The sequence below is a fragment of the Rhinolophus sinicus genome, linkage group LG02 (genome assembly GCF_036562045.2).
Source record: "Rhinolophus sinicus isolate RSC01 linkage group LG02, ASM3656204v1, whole genome shotgun sequence".
NCBI classification, from domain to species: domain Eukaryota; kingdom Metazoa; phylum Chordata; class Mammalia; order Chiroptera; family Rhinolophidae; genus Rhinolophus; species Rhinolophus sinicus.
The window spans coordinates 59,661,009-59,680,186 of NC_133752.1; the positions used below are offsets into that span (position 1 = coordinate 59,661,009).

A 19,178-nucleotide genomic window follows, 5' to 3' on the forward strand; every position below is an offset into this window, starting at 1 on the left:
GGGTACTAAATTGAAGAGACAGGAAACTAGAGCTTGGAAGTCACTAAGGAGACTGCTGTAGTTATCCTAACAATCACGATGGAGTTATGAATAGGAACACTTGTTACAATTGAGTGATAAAGAGGCTTTCATAAGAACTCTTGGGTAGATTCCACAGTACTTGGTCATTAAGAAAAAGTAAGTAATGTCAGAATGCATGGAATCACATATGGCTTCTTGGCTAGCAGTTACCTTTACTGAAATAAGAAACAATTAGTGGAAACACTTTTTTGAGATGACAATTACCAGTTCAATTTTAAATTTACTGTAAGGAGCCAAAGGGATTTTCAGGAGGAGACTTCTAGAAATAATCTGGGTAATATAGGGTCTCTATCCCAGAAGAGAGCACTAGAAATAGATTGGGAGTCATTTACATAAAGCAGAAATCATAGAACTGGGAGACCCAAATGTTGAATTGATTCTTTAGAACCATGACATCAGGTTTTTTTGGAGTAAAAGGGAAAATTGTATAACACATTCCAAAGTTATCAAAGTATAAATGTAGACTTCCAGAAGTATTGGAAGAAAACAATACTAAGAAGTAAAACAATAATAGGGAAAAATAGTAATAATATTATATTTAACCATCATTGTCAATAGAGAGTGAGGAGACAGAAATTCATTTGCCTGGGTTGTAGGTAAACAAAAATAATCTCTGTAGAAGATTGGAAGTTAAATGGTGTTCCCAGGAGAGTTGATTTCTGTTTAGTGCAAGATGCATATTTGTTTAAAATTTCATTTCAGGAATCTGAATATGCTTTTCTTATCAGCCAAGTTATAGCTGCAGGCAAGCTCTAGAGTATCATTACAGGAGATAATGAACCAATATCTAAATAAGATGCAGTAAGAGATATGACATATTCCACGGCTCAGTAGATAATACTTTGCCACGCTATTATGTTTATCCTCCCACCCCCACTTTCACACACATACAATTTCACAAAAACAACGCAGACATGTTTTACAAGAGGGGGGAATTATTCCATTTCAAATCCAATTACCAATATAGATATTTGGGCAACATGAATTCCAATCATGGCTTCTATCTCAGATGAAAGACTTATGCCAGTCACTGAATACACAGAATGAAAAGGCAATGAGAGGCAGTCAAATCAAGAATCTGAATCAAACAGGTACATATGTAAATTTTAGCGTGTGTGTGTGTGTGTGTGTGTGTGTGTGTGTGTGTCTGTGTATACTGCATATGATTTTTTATTCAATCATTATCTGTGTAAGGAGATCAATAAAAATAGTAAAGCCAATTCTTGGGACTTCAGAGACATTTTCTTAACATGAACTAAGCTAAAAATAGTAGTCTACTTTCATTTATGGCATCATCTTTCCCCTAGTAATTTTATTAGCTTTAAATGGAAAAACATCAGTGATTGCAGGGCAACCACAAATAGTTACAAAGGGAATGCATGTCACATCTCTAGAGGGTTATATTCACATAGATTATGATGTCAGACCCCAATCCCAGACTTTACAGTACTCAACTCACATAACTGTAAGTAATGAACAAGAAAATTTTATTTTGCAGAGAAATTTATATTTTACTTCTGTGCTAAGTCTCAAATTAAGCGTATGTAGTTAGTGTCCCACTCTTGTGGGAAGACAGAGAATCACTGTTTCATAAATGTTATGATTGTAGCAAGAGTTTAACTGTGCTGTCACCTTTTAAACATATTACTATATATCCCATTAAAAAGCCCTTTTTAGCCCTATGAATCAGGGAATTAATAAATTTAAAAAAATATTCTAAATACCTAAGAAAGTTAAATAAATTTATTGGTTATAAACTGGCATGCTAAAAATATTTAAAGCCTATTTCAAAATTCTTTTTTGGGCTTCCATCCAAGGAGTGTTTTTATGAGTTTGCAAACAAGTCTTTTGGTTTATATATTAAGTTTTGGGAATAATACGTCCATACAGCAGGAGAAAATCTGCCTCTTATCAACTATTCCTTAGGTACAATGGTTTGACTCCATGCCTTTATTTGTAATCACTCATTATATACTTAAGCCATAGTTTTCAGAAACATATTTTCTCTTAAGGAGACTAAACGATTCTATGTAGCAGAAGACAGAACAAGTCTAACATAACAATATGTCTGATACTTCTCTTGACTCTGCCTATTTAGAAGTATATTGAACTTTTTTCCACTGTGACCCTATACTTTCGTAATAGAAGTAATTTTATCACTGCAGGAAATGGAAGAATTTGTCCAAAGTTCAGGTGAATATGGCATTGTGGTGTTTTCTCTGGGGTCAATGGTCAAAAACCTCACAGAAGAGAAAGCCAATCTCATTGCCTCAGCCCTCGCCCAGATTCCACAGAAGGTCAGTACAACCTCCAATGTTAGTAAGCAGCCACTCTGCCAACTGAAGAGAGAGTGTGGCTAATAGTGTAGTGCTCTTTCCAGATGAAAGCTGAAACTCATTATACACAGAGCACAACTGGCACCACCTTTAATTAAAACATTAAAATGTTGTATTTGGGCACATTTGATCATTTGCCTATTTACCCTTTGCTTTACTATGAAAATACAACTTTTAATGAAGTCATTCATTTTCGAGGAAATTGAGATAAAAATGTTACGGTCCTAATAGCTTCTTACTATTTAAAATCTTATGGCCTGCACTGACTACTCCCCAAAGTTCTCCAGTGTGTTAGCACCAAGATCCAGGAAAAGAAGAGGTGATACATTGAGAGGAATCAGGCTCAAGCATATACTTCATATCTCTAGGTTTTATTAGGACTCTATCAAAATATATTTGGTTAAGAAGTAAAAGCCTAATCTTTCTAAATTGTACTTTCTACAGTTAAAAAAAAATTTTAAATCCTCATATTATTGTCAAACAATATATATTTCTAATTTATGATACTCGGTTAACTTCAATTTTTTTTTAAATCATTACAGTTCTAGATTTCTACTCTTTATATACTCTGTTAACCTAAAAAAATAAAAGACCAAAGTGAGAGGCAACAATTGCTTGAGGTCAAAAAAGAATTGTAATTCTGGGAAGAACTGATTCAGGCAGAAATCCAAATAGTGTTCTGATTAGGTAGGGAAGGCAAGTATTTATGAGAAAGGAAAGGGGAATAATTACATAAGTAAAAGGAAATTTCTGTTGGCATTAAAAAGCCAAGAAAGGAATTTCTACAGGTGCAAATAGGCTAAGTTATTCTTTAGCTATACATGGTGGTGCTAATTCTAAAGATGCCTGTAATTCTCAGTCCAGTAGTCAGGATGTCTGCTTCCTGTTAACTCTGCAAACAGTTGTTTGGAATACAATAAACAGGACTAGTTTAGTCAACTAGAGTTGGGAATTAAAAAGTATTAAACAAACAACACTGTGTAAATTTATTTATGTCAGGAGGCCATCCTAGCTGTCAAGTTTCAAATGTAATGTTTTTCTAAAAATGTAATTAGCTTTAGATTTTTATTGCCTGGTTTTGGGATGATTGTCTTTTCTTTCTCCCTCCCTCCCTCCCTCCCTCCCTCCCTCCCTCCTTTTTCTTTCTTTCTGTCTTCCTTTCTTTCTTTTTCTTTCTTTTTCTTTCTTTCTTTCTTCTAGTTTTGAAGGTTTGCTTATAACCCATTATTTTATGAAGTACCTTGTTAGGATGTTGATCTTTCATAACATAGTTTTAAGTGATAAACATCACTTCTAAGTGATAATACTATATATTTAATAGACTATTAGTATAAGCTCTTTCAAAACAGGTAGATGTCAGTAAACTGCTGTATCTCTCAATGTTTGTGAGCTACACCATTTGTACATTTCTCTCAATTATCACATAAAGTAGAGTGGGCTACATGATTTTTACATAACTCTACAGCCTTAAAATTCCTTATGGAGTGCACTTTCCCTTCAAACTGAAGACTGCATTTCCCCAGCTAGAGCTGAAACACCAAAGATGAAACACCGAAGACATCGTGCGGAACCAGAGCAGAGAAAAGCAGAGCAGAGCAAGGCAGAGTGGAGTAGAGCAGGCAGGTACAACAGAGCTGAGCAGAACAGGGCTGTCTAGCCAGAGAAGGCCTTACCCCTGGGCCACCTCACAGCCATATTGTTTCACAGCCCTGCTGCTTCATCATTGAGCTGTAACACTATTGAGCTGTTCCATAGCTGTGGTGTTCTCACAGGCCTGCTATGTCACAATCAAGCTATTTGCACTGAATAGTTTCCTTCTTCACCTCACCCCAAATTGGGGATTCCTATTGGCATTGAATTGGTGCCAACAACCATGAGTTGACACACTGAACTGCCAGCCTGCACTGTTCCTACCATTTGAGCCAACCCTTTTAAAGGAATTCCTGGAATCATATTTCAACCAATAGGACCGAGACTTTCCCTGTCCAATTGGAGCTGCACAGCTATATTCTCATTAGCATCTTCTCTGACCAATCATAGCAGCTCTACAAGCAATCAGGAAAGTGCTGTTTAAACCAATCAAACTGCAAGGATTTAGAGTCCTCATTTGTAGATGGAAAGGGCAACCAGGGACCAGAGACAGGGACTTTTCTCTATCTCTGACAGCTCTCCTCTGATTCAGCGAGTATCCTTCCCTACTACACTGAAGATTGAGGGCTGCATTTCCCCTGGCTAGAACTGAAACATCAAGACAGCTTTGCAGCCAAGCTGGAGTCCAGCTGTGTGGCCAGAGAGGGGTCTCACCCCAGGGCTGCCTCACAGCCAGCAGCCATGCAATTCCATAATTGAGCTGTTTGCACTGAATAAAGTTTCCTGCCTCAGTGAAAAAAAGAAAAAGAAAAACATTCCTTAATGGTGTGTTTTTACAAGCAAAATTAAAGCACTTTCTTCCACAGGTTTTATGGAGATATAAAGGAAAGAAACCGGCCACATTAGGAGCCAATACTCGGCTCTATGACTGGATACCCCAGAACGATCTTCTTGGTAAGACTACAGGAAAAAAGTTGTATAGTTGGATCATGGACAAGTTGAGTGTTTAACAGCAAATAACTTTAATAAATACTTAATAATATAAAAATTTTACTGCCTATTTTAAAGTAGATATAATTTAAAAATTGGCCATTGCTTATATAATAGATTTCTGCTTCTTCTAGTTCACAATAGAACATTTTCAGTTAAAACTTTGATCACTTTTCAAGATTCAATCTCAGTTCAGACATCACTTCCTCAGTAAAATCTTTCCAGACAATGCAGAGGAGTTAATTTCACCTTTTCCTGGGATCACAGTTTTCTAGAGATAGCAATAACCCCTGTGCTCAGCTTCTGTAGAAAATACAGACTTCTTCATTGAGTTATCCCTTAGCTTTTCTCCAACTCTTTTTGAAATTCTGTTAAAATATTATAATGAAATCTTTACCAGCTTCTCACTCCACCCCCCGAAACTAGGTCATCCCAAAGCAAAAGCTTTCATTACTCATGGTGGAACCAATGGCATCTATGAAGCTATTTATCATGGAGTCCCTATGGTGGGAGTTCCCATGTTTGCTGACCAGCCTGATAACATTGCTCACATGAAGGCTAAAGGAGCAGCAGTGGAGGTGAACATAAACACAATGACGAGTGCAGATTTGCTCAGCGCCTTGAGAACAGTCATTAATGATCCTTCGTAAGTACTACTGCTTTGAAAGGTTTACCATTGATTATGTTTGAGAATCATATTTGAGAATGTCCAATGTTTCATGCTTTTGTAATTGGTATGCTTTCAAATAACCATACTATGACCAATACAAAAACTACTTTATTATTCCATTTCCCAAATTGCTGCAGTGATTTGCTAAAACGGCAAAAAAAAAAAAAAAAAAGAAAGAAAAGAAAGAAAAGAACAACCCTCAGACTTCAAATAACTATCAATTTTTTTTCCAACATAAATAATATAATGATTACATAAACTCTCTCAGATGTTTTTTTTTCTTTCCTGGATCATTGCCATATATATATATATATATATATATATATATATATATATATATATATATATATATATATGTATATTTCAAATCTCTTCTTTTTTGAATTCTAAGTCTGCCATTTTTTGTTTTTTGCCCAATATTGTGTAAGTTTTTATCAAGACATGTTTTTCATCTTGCTCTCTCAGTATCTGTTCCGAATTTGTATAGGTGCCTTATATTTAAACTTGTTCCAGGTTATCTTAGATGCAATTATTTTTATTCAGAGGCAAAAGTTGAAGGCTAGTTATAACATTCCATTCCCATTACTCAAAACTGAAATTCAGGCAGTAGCTGAGAAGATAAACTCAGATGGAATTTTAAGCAGCTTTTTTTAGTGGAACTATTTTGAATAAAACTATCTGGTCAAAGCCCTAGAATCAGGGTTTTCTAGACAAAAGAGTCAGTGTATTAATTTCCAAGAGAGAGATACTCAATATTTGCCTTAAGTCCTTGCTAAAACATAAGCCCTGGTTGTCCGCTATTCCCTCTCACTCACATTCCAATCAAATGATTTTTATTAATATGCAACTTTAAGTCATAATTTTCAGAATATTATAAATACCAATTCAGGAGCTGGGTATGGGGTTAGGAGGTTCAGTAAAGCTTACTATAATCTTTTTTTAATTTAAATTTTTTTATTGTCAGGTGTACAGAATAACATAATGATTAGACATTTATAAACCTCACAAGGTGATAACCCCAACAAGTCTACTACCCAACTGATACCATACATATATGGCATATCTTTTTTTTCCTCATAAATGATGGTCATGATGTCTAATCTATTAGGCTATTAGCAGGTTGTTAATTGATGGTAATTTGGTTCATTTTACTAAATATCAAAGTAAGTATATTCTGTAATTTTTTTTTAACTGTGCTTAATTATATAGAATGCTCATTAAATTTTATTGGTGATTTGAAAACTATTGATGTAAACAACAGAATCACAAATAACTCTTAGAATTTTTGAAGAAAATACCTAAAATTATTTATTTTAAAATACCTTAACATTAACTCTAAATCTAATTATCTGAAATTACCTGGGAACAAAAGAATCTAGTATAGATTTAAATATGCATGTATTTGTATCCTATTTTCTTATTACTTAAAGGAATTAATGAACACAAAATATTATATTTAAATACATAAACCACAGTAATTTCAATTATAATATTTTAAGAGAACAGTCATACAACATTAGTGTGGAATAAATTATGAAATCATTTTAAATATGAGCATAGTTATTTCTTATCCTATCTCATTTATAAGAAAGAATATTTTTATTTAGATTCACATGTATAAGTTTATCTATTAAGCATATGTGCATTTCAAATATTAAATCTCTATAAATGGTGAAAGACTTGACTTGGAGAGATAAACTTCTATCACATTGCCTAAAATGTATTAGAAAGAAGCATGTGAAATTACTGTTTTGACCCTATCTATATTTTTATCGAATTAAAAGAGTATATGATTATTCTTTCTCATTGTGCACAAAAAAGAACACAGTACCCCTTGCTGCTGGATCTGTACCACGTTCACTGGTGAATGAAATCATATCATATTTCTTCTTCCCCAATCCCAACAATGTCCTGCTCACACTAGAACATACCATCAAATACCACTTCCTTTCCATCAACTTCATGTCTCCAGGTTGGAAATTTTATTTCTGTTAAAAAAAGGTACACAGAGAAACATACTAATTCTGTCTCAGCCATCAAGAAGTGTCAAGTGAAGACATAGCTTGCCTTTCAAATATATACTTTATACCCATTGTTTGAGAGGCCCTTTGAGATATTGACTCTATAGCATTGACTATTGTGATGCCACAATGGTTAGGGCTCAAATTCTAGTGAGATATTTCTATTTATCTTCAAAACTCAAATTCCATCTCCTCATCATTTCTAAAATTACCCTAGTACCCTCATCTAATTTTGACATTGCTAATACAGACAATGTCCTTTGTATAACAAACACATAGTGTGTGCAATGGAGGAATCTCAGACACTGCAAAAATGACTCATCAATGTTGACCACCAATTTCCTGTGTCTGTCATTATTAACTAGTCAGACATGAGGGTCCATGCTTATGGACTTTTTAATGGCTATTTTCCCACAATATGGGTTAGCCACAATCTTGGTCTTAGAACAATACTTGAGATCATACTTCATACAATATTAAAATTCCTTCTTGAAAAAGTAGGCTTATTTCTTTTTTTATATGTTTACATTTGACCACATTCTTTTAAAAACATATTTTTCACATACCATGTCCTTTACAACTCTTAAAAAGCTATGCAACCAGCAAAGTTTATATCACAGCAAGAACAAAATGTTTCCTCAACACATCTATGCCCTTTGGCTAGCATAACATATAATATTAGGTTGGAGCAAAAGTACCTGCAGTTTAAAAGGTTAAAAATTGCAAAAAATGCAATTACTTCTGCACCAAACTAATATGTTATACAAACGTATCACATACTTAACCTTTAATAAAAACAAAAACTCTAATTTCTGTCTATGCTTCTGTCTACCAGTTATAAAGAGAATGCTATGAGGTTATCAAGGATTCACCATGATCAACCTGTAAAGCCCCTGGATCGAGCAGTCTTCTGGATCGAGTTTGTCATGCGCCACAAAGGAGCCAAACACCTGAGGCCAGCTGCTCACCACCTCACCTGGTTCCAGTACCATTCTTTGGATGTGATTGGATTCCTGCTAGCCTGTGTGGCATCTGCTATATTTTTGGTCACAAAATGTTGTTTATTTTCTTGTCGAAAATTTGGTAAATCAGGAAAGAAAAAAAAGAGGGAATAGCTTTTTCTAAGTGTGATAAAGGCAATCCTGTGTAGTTAAGCCACAGTGACCTTAATGAAAACATATCATCTCCATCCTGTTTTCAAAATTCCTATTCATCTACCTTAGCCTACAAATAAAGCCTAGAATTCAACAATACCATTAACTAATTAGTGAGCATGTTCCATTCTTCCTTTGTCTTTTCCCAGGTGGCTTTACCCTCTTCCTCTCACTTTTCTGACACAGGGACATGAATGGTTTTATGTATATTCTAGGCATAATATCAATTTTTTCTTTAATTTTAACCTGAAGTGATATGCTGACTGACAATATGCTAAATCCTGGGGAGCACACAAAATGTGAGCTGAATTTGGTGGATGTAGGGAACACAGAAAAATACAATTTACAAGTTCCCCTAGAACATACAGATCAGGGAAACATCATAGAACATTAGTGCATTTTAAGAAGAATATTGATTTCTTTCTGAATAAAAAATAAGCCCTTCTGCTTGCCCAGTGTTACTGGGGTCGGAGCATGCATTGATAGTGATTGTGATGGCACATCACACTAGGAACAGTCTACAAATTTCCAATAAACACATAGATAATCATGAGTTAAGTTCCACCTTTAGTCAACAAGTATTCTTGGATGCTTTTTAGTGCAAGGCTTTGGGTACTACCTTCAAACAAAAGAGATAAATTGAGTCATTATTTTTTATCAAGGACAGAGAATATAGCAATATATTAAAGGTGAACAGATCATTTTTAGGGGAAATAACAATACAAAAAACTTTTAGTAATTTTGTGAATTTTTTAATTAACAATACAATTAATAACCTTACAGTTAAATGTCAATTCACTATATTAAAAATCACTAATGCTCATAATCTATAATCACCATTTATAATCAAAGGTCTAGTTTTCAGTCAAAACAACAAATATTTACTTGGGCTATAAGATCATTATGTTATTTTTCAGGCTCTATCTTCTACAAATTTAAATTCATCAATTAATTGTTATGCAAAGAAAATATAATAAGATACTAGCAGAACTTCTTGACCAAAAAATATGTTATAGTAAATATTTATCAATGCAAATAAATAAAACTAAAGACAGATGTTCATATTTCAATCAGCTTTGTATTAATTTAACTAATAAAGACTGAACTTTCTTTATCCTGTATAAACTTAATGACGTATCTAAAGATTTAATTTCCGTATTTGATATTTGACTGAGGTAATAACTGACATCCACTGGCTTACTGATTTTTTGAAATTCTTATTCATTTCAATATAATATATTAAAAATTACTTTCAGTTTAAAAATAGCTGTATAATGGAACATATTAAGTATTTCTTCTTGACTATGTCCATTATTGAAAATGCAAATAAATTCTACAATTTTTTTTGTGAAGGCTGAAAATGTATTTGTTATGTTATTTTTAAGGGGTGATTCATATTGATGTATTTTTTACTTTTACAATTTCACTGTGTTTGGAGAAGAACTGTTTATATTTGCTCTGCCCAGTTTATTTTCTGCAATTAGAATTCAGTGAATGGCTATGATCCAATGAGAAGTGAGCTGGCCATCTGTAGCACTGCACACTACCCAGTTTCAGGCATCCATTTGATTTCTGATACTGGTCACCATTGCACAGGAGAGGCTTCTGCTCAATATCCACTGCTCACCTGATTTTCCCCTTCTGCTCTCTGATTATCTGCATATTTCTTCCTTTGACTGAATATCATCAGAAGATAGCTGGCAAAAATTCCTGGGTGATACCAACTGCATTAGTTAGTATAACTGCAGCACATACTTGGATTAAAAAACAAAGTATGATAATGGACTTTCCCTACCAGTCATTCATAAAACTGTTCAGATCAGGAAATTCTCATCCCTAACACAGCAGAAACCAAGTTCCATCAACCAGAATACTTTGCACAAGTCTTACATTCTCAGAACTTAGAGATGTTCAGGAGGCAAAACCTTATACTTTATTTCGTACATATATTTTCCATGTGCCCCTTATGCTATGGCAGCATCTCCTCTTTCAGGGTTATTTACTTGGCAGGATGATCCAAATCTTCATGCACTCAAAATCAGTGTGGTAATATATCCTATCTGAATGATTTGTCACAGCTTTCCACTGAACTTTACTATTGGACATAAGAGTATTAAGATGGGTTCGGTAACCTGCTTGATATTAGACATAATTTTGCCTACACTTATCACATGTCGGCAACATACCAACATACTCTGTTTCCCCGAAAATAAGACTTAGATGGACAATTAGTTCTAATGCGTCTTTTGGAGCAAAAATTAATATAAGACCCAGTATTTTTTTTTCAGGGTAGAATTCATTTATTTATAAGGTGATACACCCTAAATTGAATCTTTTTCCATAGGGCTGTGTGATGAGGGAATTTTGCCACTAAAAATACCTAAAATGTAATTGCTAGTGGACGTAAAAGCAGTTGGTCTTTCAAACTGTTTGAAGCCCAGAATCTGTGGAATCTCTATTTCCTTGCCATTCATCTCTTAAATTCATCTCATTCTTGGAGTAAATGGCCAACTGCAACCAATAGCTGTTTTTATACACCATGACTTTGTTTTTACCTGATTCCTGTATAGCTGCTGAGACACTAGCAACATAGTTTGCAACTCAGCTAAGGACAAAGTTAACTAAATCAATTTTTGTCACTTTCTGCCGTGTAACAGAAAAGGCAATGCCACGGGTTTCATCGGTGTATACTTAATGAAGGGATGAATGTTAAGAAGATACTTTGACCCCCCATGTGCCTATAGCTTTGGACACTGTGATACTGGGGTTTTTTAATTTCTCAGGGCTTTTCAATTTCTCTTAGTAAACCGCCAAGATCCTTGGCCAGATGTGGAGGCAACAAGGAGATTCAGAAAATAGTGCAGCCTCTGGATTATGGAGCCAAAGTGATCGGGTTTGAACCCTGGCCCCTTTATTTCTTATTGTGCAACCTGGGACAGGTCACTTTGAGCTCATGAAGTGGAAGTTAGTACATATGAACAGATTTACCATGAAATTTAAATGAGATGAAGACCCAGTATATTATATTATATTATATTATATTATATTATATTATATTAAGACCCAGTTTTATATTAGAGTAAAATATGAACAGGTCTTATATTAAATTTTGCTCCAAAAGACATATTAGAGCTGATTGTCTGACTAGGTCTTATTTTTGAGGAAACACGGTAGTTTATCTGGTATTTTGAATCATCACCATAGCCAAGAGAGTAACACTTTCTCTCACTGAATTCTAAAGCAGAGGAACTCAGAATAATCGAGTAGCATCTGAATTTCTGATCAAGGTAAACCTCCAAATTGCCTGACTCTAAGTTGTAATAATGAAAAACAAAGTTATCTAAGGGAAATGGCTAGGCTACTTGTTAGGGGATGCATTCTCACTTTCAATCCCTTGAACTCTGAACCTATGTATGCAAATTAAATACATAAGGCATCACATAGCAGGCCATGATTTTAAGCATAGACTGCATCTTTTAAGATAGCACCTAAAATACATAGTGTATTATCTCAGCTAAACCCCTGAAAAGCTTTAATTTGCGAATAGGTAACTTGGTAAAACCAGCAAATTGCTTTGATATTAGACTTTGTTGCATTTCCTTAGCTACAAATGTTTCCTAGATATACACAATGATCATACTAATACCATGGTTTTTACTAAGCCTTCGTGCCCATGCTTTGTGGTATTGGCAAAAATACCATAGAGATCAAGGATTAAGAGGGTATTTTGTATTTAGAAATTATAACTACTTCTATGGAGAAAATGGAGGCATCCTCTAAGATGGAAAGTGACCAATGCAATCTTCTGCCTTCTGGATGGCTAGAACCCTAGGGAGTGGTGTCATATGGAGAAAGAGGTGGAGAAATATCTTCTATTAACAGATTGAGCATATAACTAGCTGGAGTAGCTAGAGGAGCCTTGGTGAGGTAAATTCCATGCTGTGCATTCATGTATAATTTCCATCCCATTCTCCATTGCTTCTCTGTACATGAGTTTTATGATAAAATTCTGGAAGGTCTGGAAAAAGACAGTAGTATACACAGAACTGCTCATCCAGAACACCTTATTATTGAGACAATTGTCTACAACGCTTGATTGCTAGAGGAAATTCCAGTGGAATATGAAGACTTTCATAACCTATGCAAATCCCAAAAAAGTTTATCCACATAATTCTACTCCAGATCTTCTTGCCTTCAGTCCTCCCTCTAAATCTTCCCAGGTTTTAGACCAATCAATTAATCCATTAGTCACTTCTCATGAGTCTGTAGATCTGTAAAGCAGGTCATTCTCTTTAAAATTCAATGCTTGTTCTATAAGATGGTAATGGCTTCATTTATATAAAATTATATAACTTCCCAATGAATGAAACATTTTGTTATCATTTTTCATTGACTTTCATTTTTGGTAATGTATTTTGAAGTAAAATCAATTATCTAATATCAATATAACAACATCTATATTCTTTTGTCAAGTGTATATATGACATTTTTCATATATTTACTTTAAATGTTGTTATGTTTCCATGTTTTATGTATTCTTTTTAGTCAGACTATAATTAGACTTTTATAAATTAACTGTATAGATATTTCTAGTCACAAAATTTTCACCTATTTTTGTTTATTTGGAAATCACTGCATTTCATTTTCAGTATCTTTTCATGAATTTTCTGTTTTTCTGATTATATTTCCTCATTTTTCTTTTGCTCCTTATAACTGATGGAGTGTTTTTTGTTTTGTGCTTTTCCAATTTTTTCATCTACTTATTTGGAAGTTACACACTGTACTAATATTTAGGTATGTCCTCTTTTAACCAATATACAACTGAATATTTATAATCTAATATGTTTTACATTTTTTACTGAGGAATTTTATCCCCAGTAAAGGATAACTGACATATTTTATTGTTACGATCATGTAATCAAGATATTGTACACAAGAACTCAGTAACATGGCCATACCTAAACAGCCTAGTAAAAGCTGTCTGTAGATATCAATCTCCCTAATATAACTCATATCTGAAATATTGAAAATTGCTAACCATTGAAGCACCTTCCCCTTTTGCTTCACCTACAGTAAGGCATTTGCTATGTGCCAAGGCTAATTCCAGAATTCTTTGAAATTAAAACAATCTCACTAGAATTACTATGTGAGCTTAGAAAATATAATCATTATATAAAAAATATACACATGGTAACTTTCAATGAATAAACTCAGATTATTAAATAGTTTTATAGATTAATACATTGTATTAATTAGAACCCAATTGTATGTGAATAATGTAACTAAACACAATGGTTATTAGTCACTTATAATTCACTTTTTTGATCCAAAATACCTCACATGTAACATTTAAAATACACCTTACGTAATACTTACTTTTGTAAATTTTCATTCTCTTTTATTAGATATGATCTAAATTTATTATTGTGAGTCACTCCTAAATACACAATTTTTGGTAAACAATATATGCTCAGTCATTATTAAAATGTGGCCTAAATGTCTTGAAACTCAAAATTACCCATGGGTTTGGTAGTGAAGGCAGAATGTGAGTCACATAAAACAAGGCATATGAAGGATATAAACACATTTTATATCCTCTGTGAGTGGGGTTCTCATTAATCAGTGAAATTTCATGAAGAGTTTCCTCTGGAAAAATTTATTTGTTATAAAATTAAAAGCGTTGAACTGTATGACTTCAGACATAACCCTGAACACTAAAATGTGATGTCTCTAACAGGGCACTTTTTGCCGTGGGTGTATTTCACCACCAATATTGATTAAAATCCTAAAGAGAAAAGGATTCTGAGTTTTTCTCTTTAGTTCAGTTGAAAAGCAAGATTTTTGAGCATATTAAAAGATTGATGGTTATTTGGAAAGACTTAATCCTAAAATTAATACTTAGTATGTGTTTCCCTTCAAACAACATCAGTTAAAGGCAACACTACAGTAAGCATGCAGCAGTTGTTGCATGTACACATGTCCCTCACATTCCAAAGGGATGGTCGTCCTGCATGTCAAATATTAGAATTCTTGCTATGAATACAGTGGCCCTCCAGGAGACCTGATGCAATTAGACTTAGGAGGATAAGATGGAGTAATATTCAAAATCCTTCAAGCACAGGAATCAACCAGAGACCGTAAAACGATGAGAACCAGGATACATTCCTGACTAGAGTGGAAATTTACTGATAGCGATCCGTTGCAAATATGGTTGGAGTAATTTATTATTTTCAATTTAATTGGTGGGGCGGTGAGCTTTAAATTCATCAGTAGTTTGGAGATGTCCTTAAATTGTTTGTTGACTTTCTTGTAGTGAAAGAATACTAACATATAACTATTCTTTCTCTACCTATTCTCCTCTCTACTTTATTCCATCTTCCTTTCTCTCCCTTTTCCTTTCTCTTTCTCTCTCCCTCTCTCTCCTTCCTTCTTTTCTTATTTTCTTCATTCTTTCCTAACTTCCTTCCTAACTTCCCTCCTTCCTTCCTTCCTTCCTTCCTTCCTTCCTTCCTTCCTTCCTTCCTTCCTTTCTTATTATAATTTAATTAGAAGATACTGCACAAGACACTTTGAGGTCAATTCAAAGGTTTGGTAAGTGCAAGGGGTTAAGTGTTCAGGGAAGAGAAGGAGTTAAGGTGGACTCCCGGATTTCTATCTAGTGTGTTTATTTGGATATTGATGGCTTTTACAGAATAAGGAAAAAATTGGAGGGACAACTTTTTAAAGATAAATGCACATATGTTGCATTCTTTTTTGGATTTATTCACTTCAAGGAAAGCAATATTTAGGTCGAGGTTTTTAGAAGTCATTTGAAATATAGTCTATAATATTATAATAACTACATATGGTGTCAGATGGGTACTAGAATTATTGGGGTTATCACTTCGTAAGTTATATAAATGTCTAATCACTATGTTGTATACCTTAAACTAATATAATATTGTATGTCAAAAGTAATTGCACACAATGGAATACTATTCTGCCATAAGAAAAGATGAAATAGTGCCATTTGCAACAACATGGATGGATCTTGAGATTGTTATGCTAAGCGAAATAAGTGAGACAGAAAAAGTTGAGAACAATATGATTTCACTGATATGTGGAATATAAAACTGAAAGCAACAAAGAACAAGACAAACAAACAAATAAACAAAAACTGATAGACATAGACAATAGTTTAGTGGTTACCAGAGGGTAAGGGGGGAGGGAGATGGTAGATGAAGGTAAACAGAATAAACATATGGTGATAGAACGAGAACTGACTGGGTGGTGAATACACAATATGATACATAGATAATGTATTACAGAATTGTGCACTTGAAACCTATGTAATTTTACTAACCGTTGTACCCCAATAAACTTTAATAAAAATGAATAAAAAAATAAAATAGTTATTTAAAAAATACAAGTCATTTGGATAACACAAGGTCTCAATTTTAGCAAAAGCAAAAAAGTAGATTAAGGATAAACAGCATAAAGGAGGGTATGGAAATGAGAGACCCAAATATTGGGTTACTTCTTTACCAACATGTTGGTTGATTTTTTTAAGTAATAAAGAAAATTATATTACACATTCCAAGTCTTTAAAGGACTATCAAGTGTTAGGAATTTTGGAAGGAAACAGTACCGAGAAGGAAAAGATAGCAATAGATAAATATGGTAATAATGTACTTAGCAATCCATAGGGACTGAGAAGAAAGACCATCTTTTACTTGGGTTGTAGGCACATGAGTAAAATCTCTTTAGGACGGTTCCAAGGTACATAGTGTTCCCAGGAGAGCTCTTGATTTCTGTTTTTATCATAAATGTGTATTGATGCCTAAAATTTCATTCAAGATCCTTTTTTCCACCAGTCAAGTTGTAACGACAATCGAACTTACATCGAGAGATACTATTATAGGAGATAATGAATCAATATTTATTAGACCTATTGATTAAGATATTTCTTGGCTCTCTCGATAATCTCCCATTCTACATCATATTTACTCTTCTATTCCCACTTTTCACACATAAAAACACACGTGCACAGACTCATACCACACAATGAACCATAGTCCTTCACAAAGTCATCTCATGTAAGTGATAAAGATGGAAAAAATTGTTCTCTTCCTCAAAAGGTCATCTGTTAATATAAAAGTTTGTGCAAGGTGAGTACTCATCATGAGTTACAGCTCTCCTGAATAAAACCTGGGTATAGTAGGAGGTACAAACTGCTTATGAGTGTTTATGCATAAGTTTCAACTGTATTCCTCACATTTACTATTTTCAGTCCATGTTTCAGATTATTATGATTCCATGTTTAAGTTACTAATACAGGAGTTATGTCATAGGAATGGCAGGAGTGAGGTGGTCTTCTTGGGTTCTCCTCTGGAATTTACCACAAATTGAACATCTATAACCCATGAAAAGACTCTCTGCTCACCACACACAACAGCCGAGAGACTTGTACGAGGATTACTTGAAGGTGAGCAAACTGGGCAAGCAGGGGAAGAGGGAAGGGAGCGGAGTGGAGACTCAGCCGGCATCTGTGGCTGCGGAGATGAAGGGAGACCCAGGACAGAACAGAGACCGCAAGAGCCAGGAGGTGGGCTCTTTTCCTGCGTCCCACAGCTGATCTCTCCTGCGGAAAGAGCAGCATATCCAGTGTTTGAGGCAGTAACCTCAGCTGAGACCTCCAGCTAGGTGCTAGGTTGGACAAAGGAAGTAAACACCATACCTGGGCCCCTCCCCCAACTCTCTCAATCTTACCCCCCCGCCCTTCCAGAGATTCAAGCTGGCCCCTGACCTGAGGAGTAGTGTCAGATTATAGAGGGGGAGTAGGGCTCAGGAACTGGGAGGACCCTGTTTGCAGCTGCTGTGACCCAGGGAAGACACTGAGAAGATTGTGACACTGCTGGGCTGGGAGAGAGAAGATTCCTCCATCCCCAGCTCCCACCTTTTCTGGCCTGCCTAGGGCAGGGCAATTACAACTGCTGAGACACACCAGGGGTCAGCAGCTGGTGGCAGAGGCAGCTCTGGGCTTTCAACAGCTCAGAAATCTCCCCCCCCCGCCACACACACACACACGGAAGAAGTGCCCTAAGACTCAGGAAACCTGAGCACAGGGCTGGCTGTGTTACTCTCAGTGTGCATATGTGCAGGCAAGAGCAGAAACTGCACTGACTTTGTAAAAACTACCATCCAGACTTTATAGCCCCACTCATCTAGAACTGCAGTCCCAGGGTCACTCTGGGCATCAGGTGGCTGGCTCTGCCTGCACAAGATGCAGAGGACTCTTTGGCACAGCAGAGGACAACCTGGAGGTTACTTGGTGGGCTTAAGCCAAGATTGGCGCTGCTTTTTATGTTTTGTTTCGTTTTTGTATTTTGGATACTTTTGCCTGTGTTGAGTGTAGGTTATCGGTTGTTTTTACATGTGAGTGTGTTTGGTTTTTTTGTTGTTGTTGTTATTGTTGTGCTTGGTGATTTGCTTTGTTCTGAAATTGCCCTACACCAGGGCCCAGCCAAGGAGGCAAAAGATTCAACACACCCAGAGGCCAACTCCAGACCAAACCAGAGTATTACCAGGTATGACCTACAAGTGACACACCCAAAGGGAATTCTTTACAGGCACAAGAGCCCACAGGGGCCAAGACTCAATTGAGCGGTCAACCCTCACGCAGTAGATCATCCACTATGGACAGAGCCAAGTCTCCCAACTAGTCAGCATAGGAGTCAATCCCACCTAATGACAAGCCAAAAGCAACTAAAGCTCAACTTTAACAGGACAATATACATAACACAAGGGTCACCTTTGGAGCACACACACAAGAGAATAAGGAAGTGGTACAAGTGAAATATAAAGGACGTGTACTACATAAGACCACCCAGCAAAGACCAAGAACCCTAGGGGATCTACCTAATACACCGAAGCAAACACAGAGAGTCAGCCAGAATGGGGAAACAAAGAAACATGTCCCAAATAAAAGCACAGAAGAAACTTCCAAAATTGGAACAGAATGAAATAGAGGTAACCAACCTATCAGAGACTGAGTTCAGAACACAGATAATAAGAATGTTTAAGGAGCTTAGTGACAACATCAAGAAGGATAGAGAAATCATAATGAATGACCCGTTAGAACTAAAGAACACAAAAACTGAAATAAAGAACTCACGTAAAGGAATTACCAGCAGGTTAGATGAGGCAGAGATTTGAATCAGCTACTTAGAAGACAAGTTAGCAGAGATCATTCAAACGGAACAACAAAAAGAAACAAGAATAAAAAACAATGAAAATTGTTTAAGAGACCTCTGGGATAACATCAAGTGCAACAACATGAGCATCATAGGAATACCAG

General features: G+C 35.3%; 1 protein-coding gene across 2 annotated transcripts in view; it reads left to right on the plus strand.

Moving 5' to 3' along the window:
- LOC109436818 (UDP-glucuronosyltransferase 2A1) overlaps positions 1–10,203 on the plus strand; it is a 60,441-nt gene extending 50,238 nt beyond the window's left edge. For both annotated transcript variants that reach the window (XM_019715651.2, XM_019715650.2), the window contains 4 exons: positions 2,247–2,378; positions 4,874–4,961; positions 5,424–5,643; positions 8,524–10,203. In XM_019715651.2, the coding sequence (XP_019571210.2) occupies positions 2,247–2,378; positions 4,874–4,961; positions 5,424–5,643; positions 8,524–8,803 (720 nt within the window). In that variant the 3' untranslated portion in view covers positions 8,804–10,203. The remainder of the gene's footprint in view (positions 1–2,246; positions 2,379–4,873; positions 4,962–5,423; positions 5,644–8,523) is intronic.
- Positions 10,204–19,178: the final 8,975 nt, after the last annotated feature.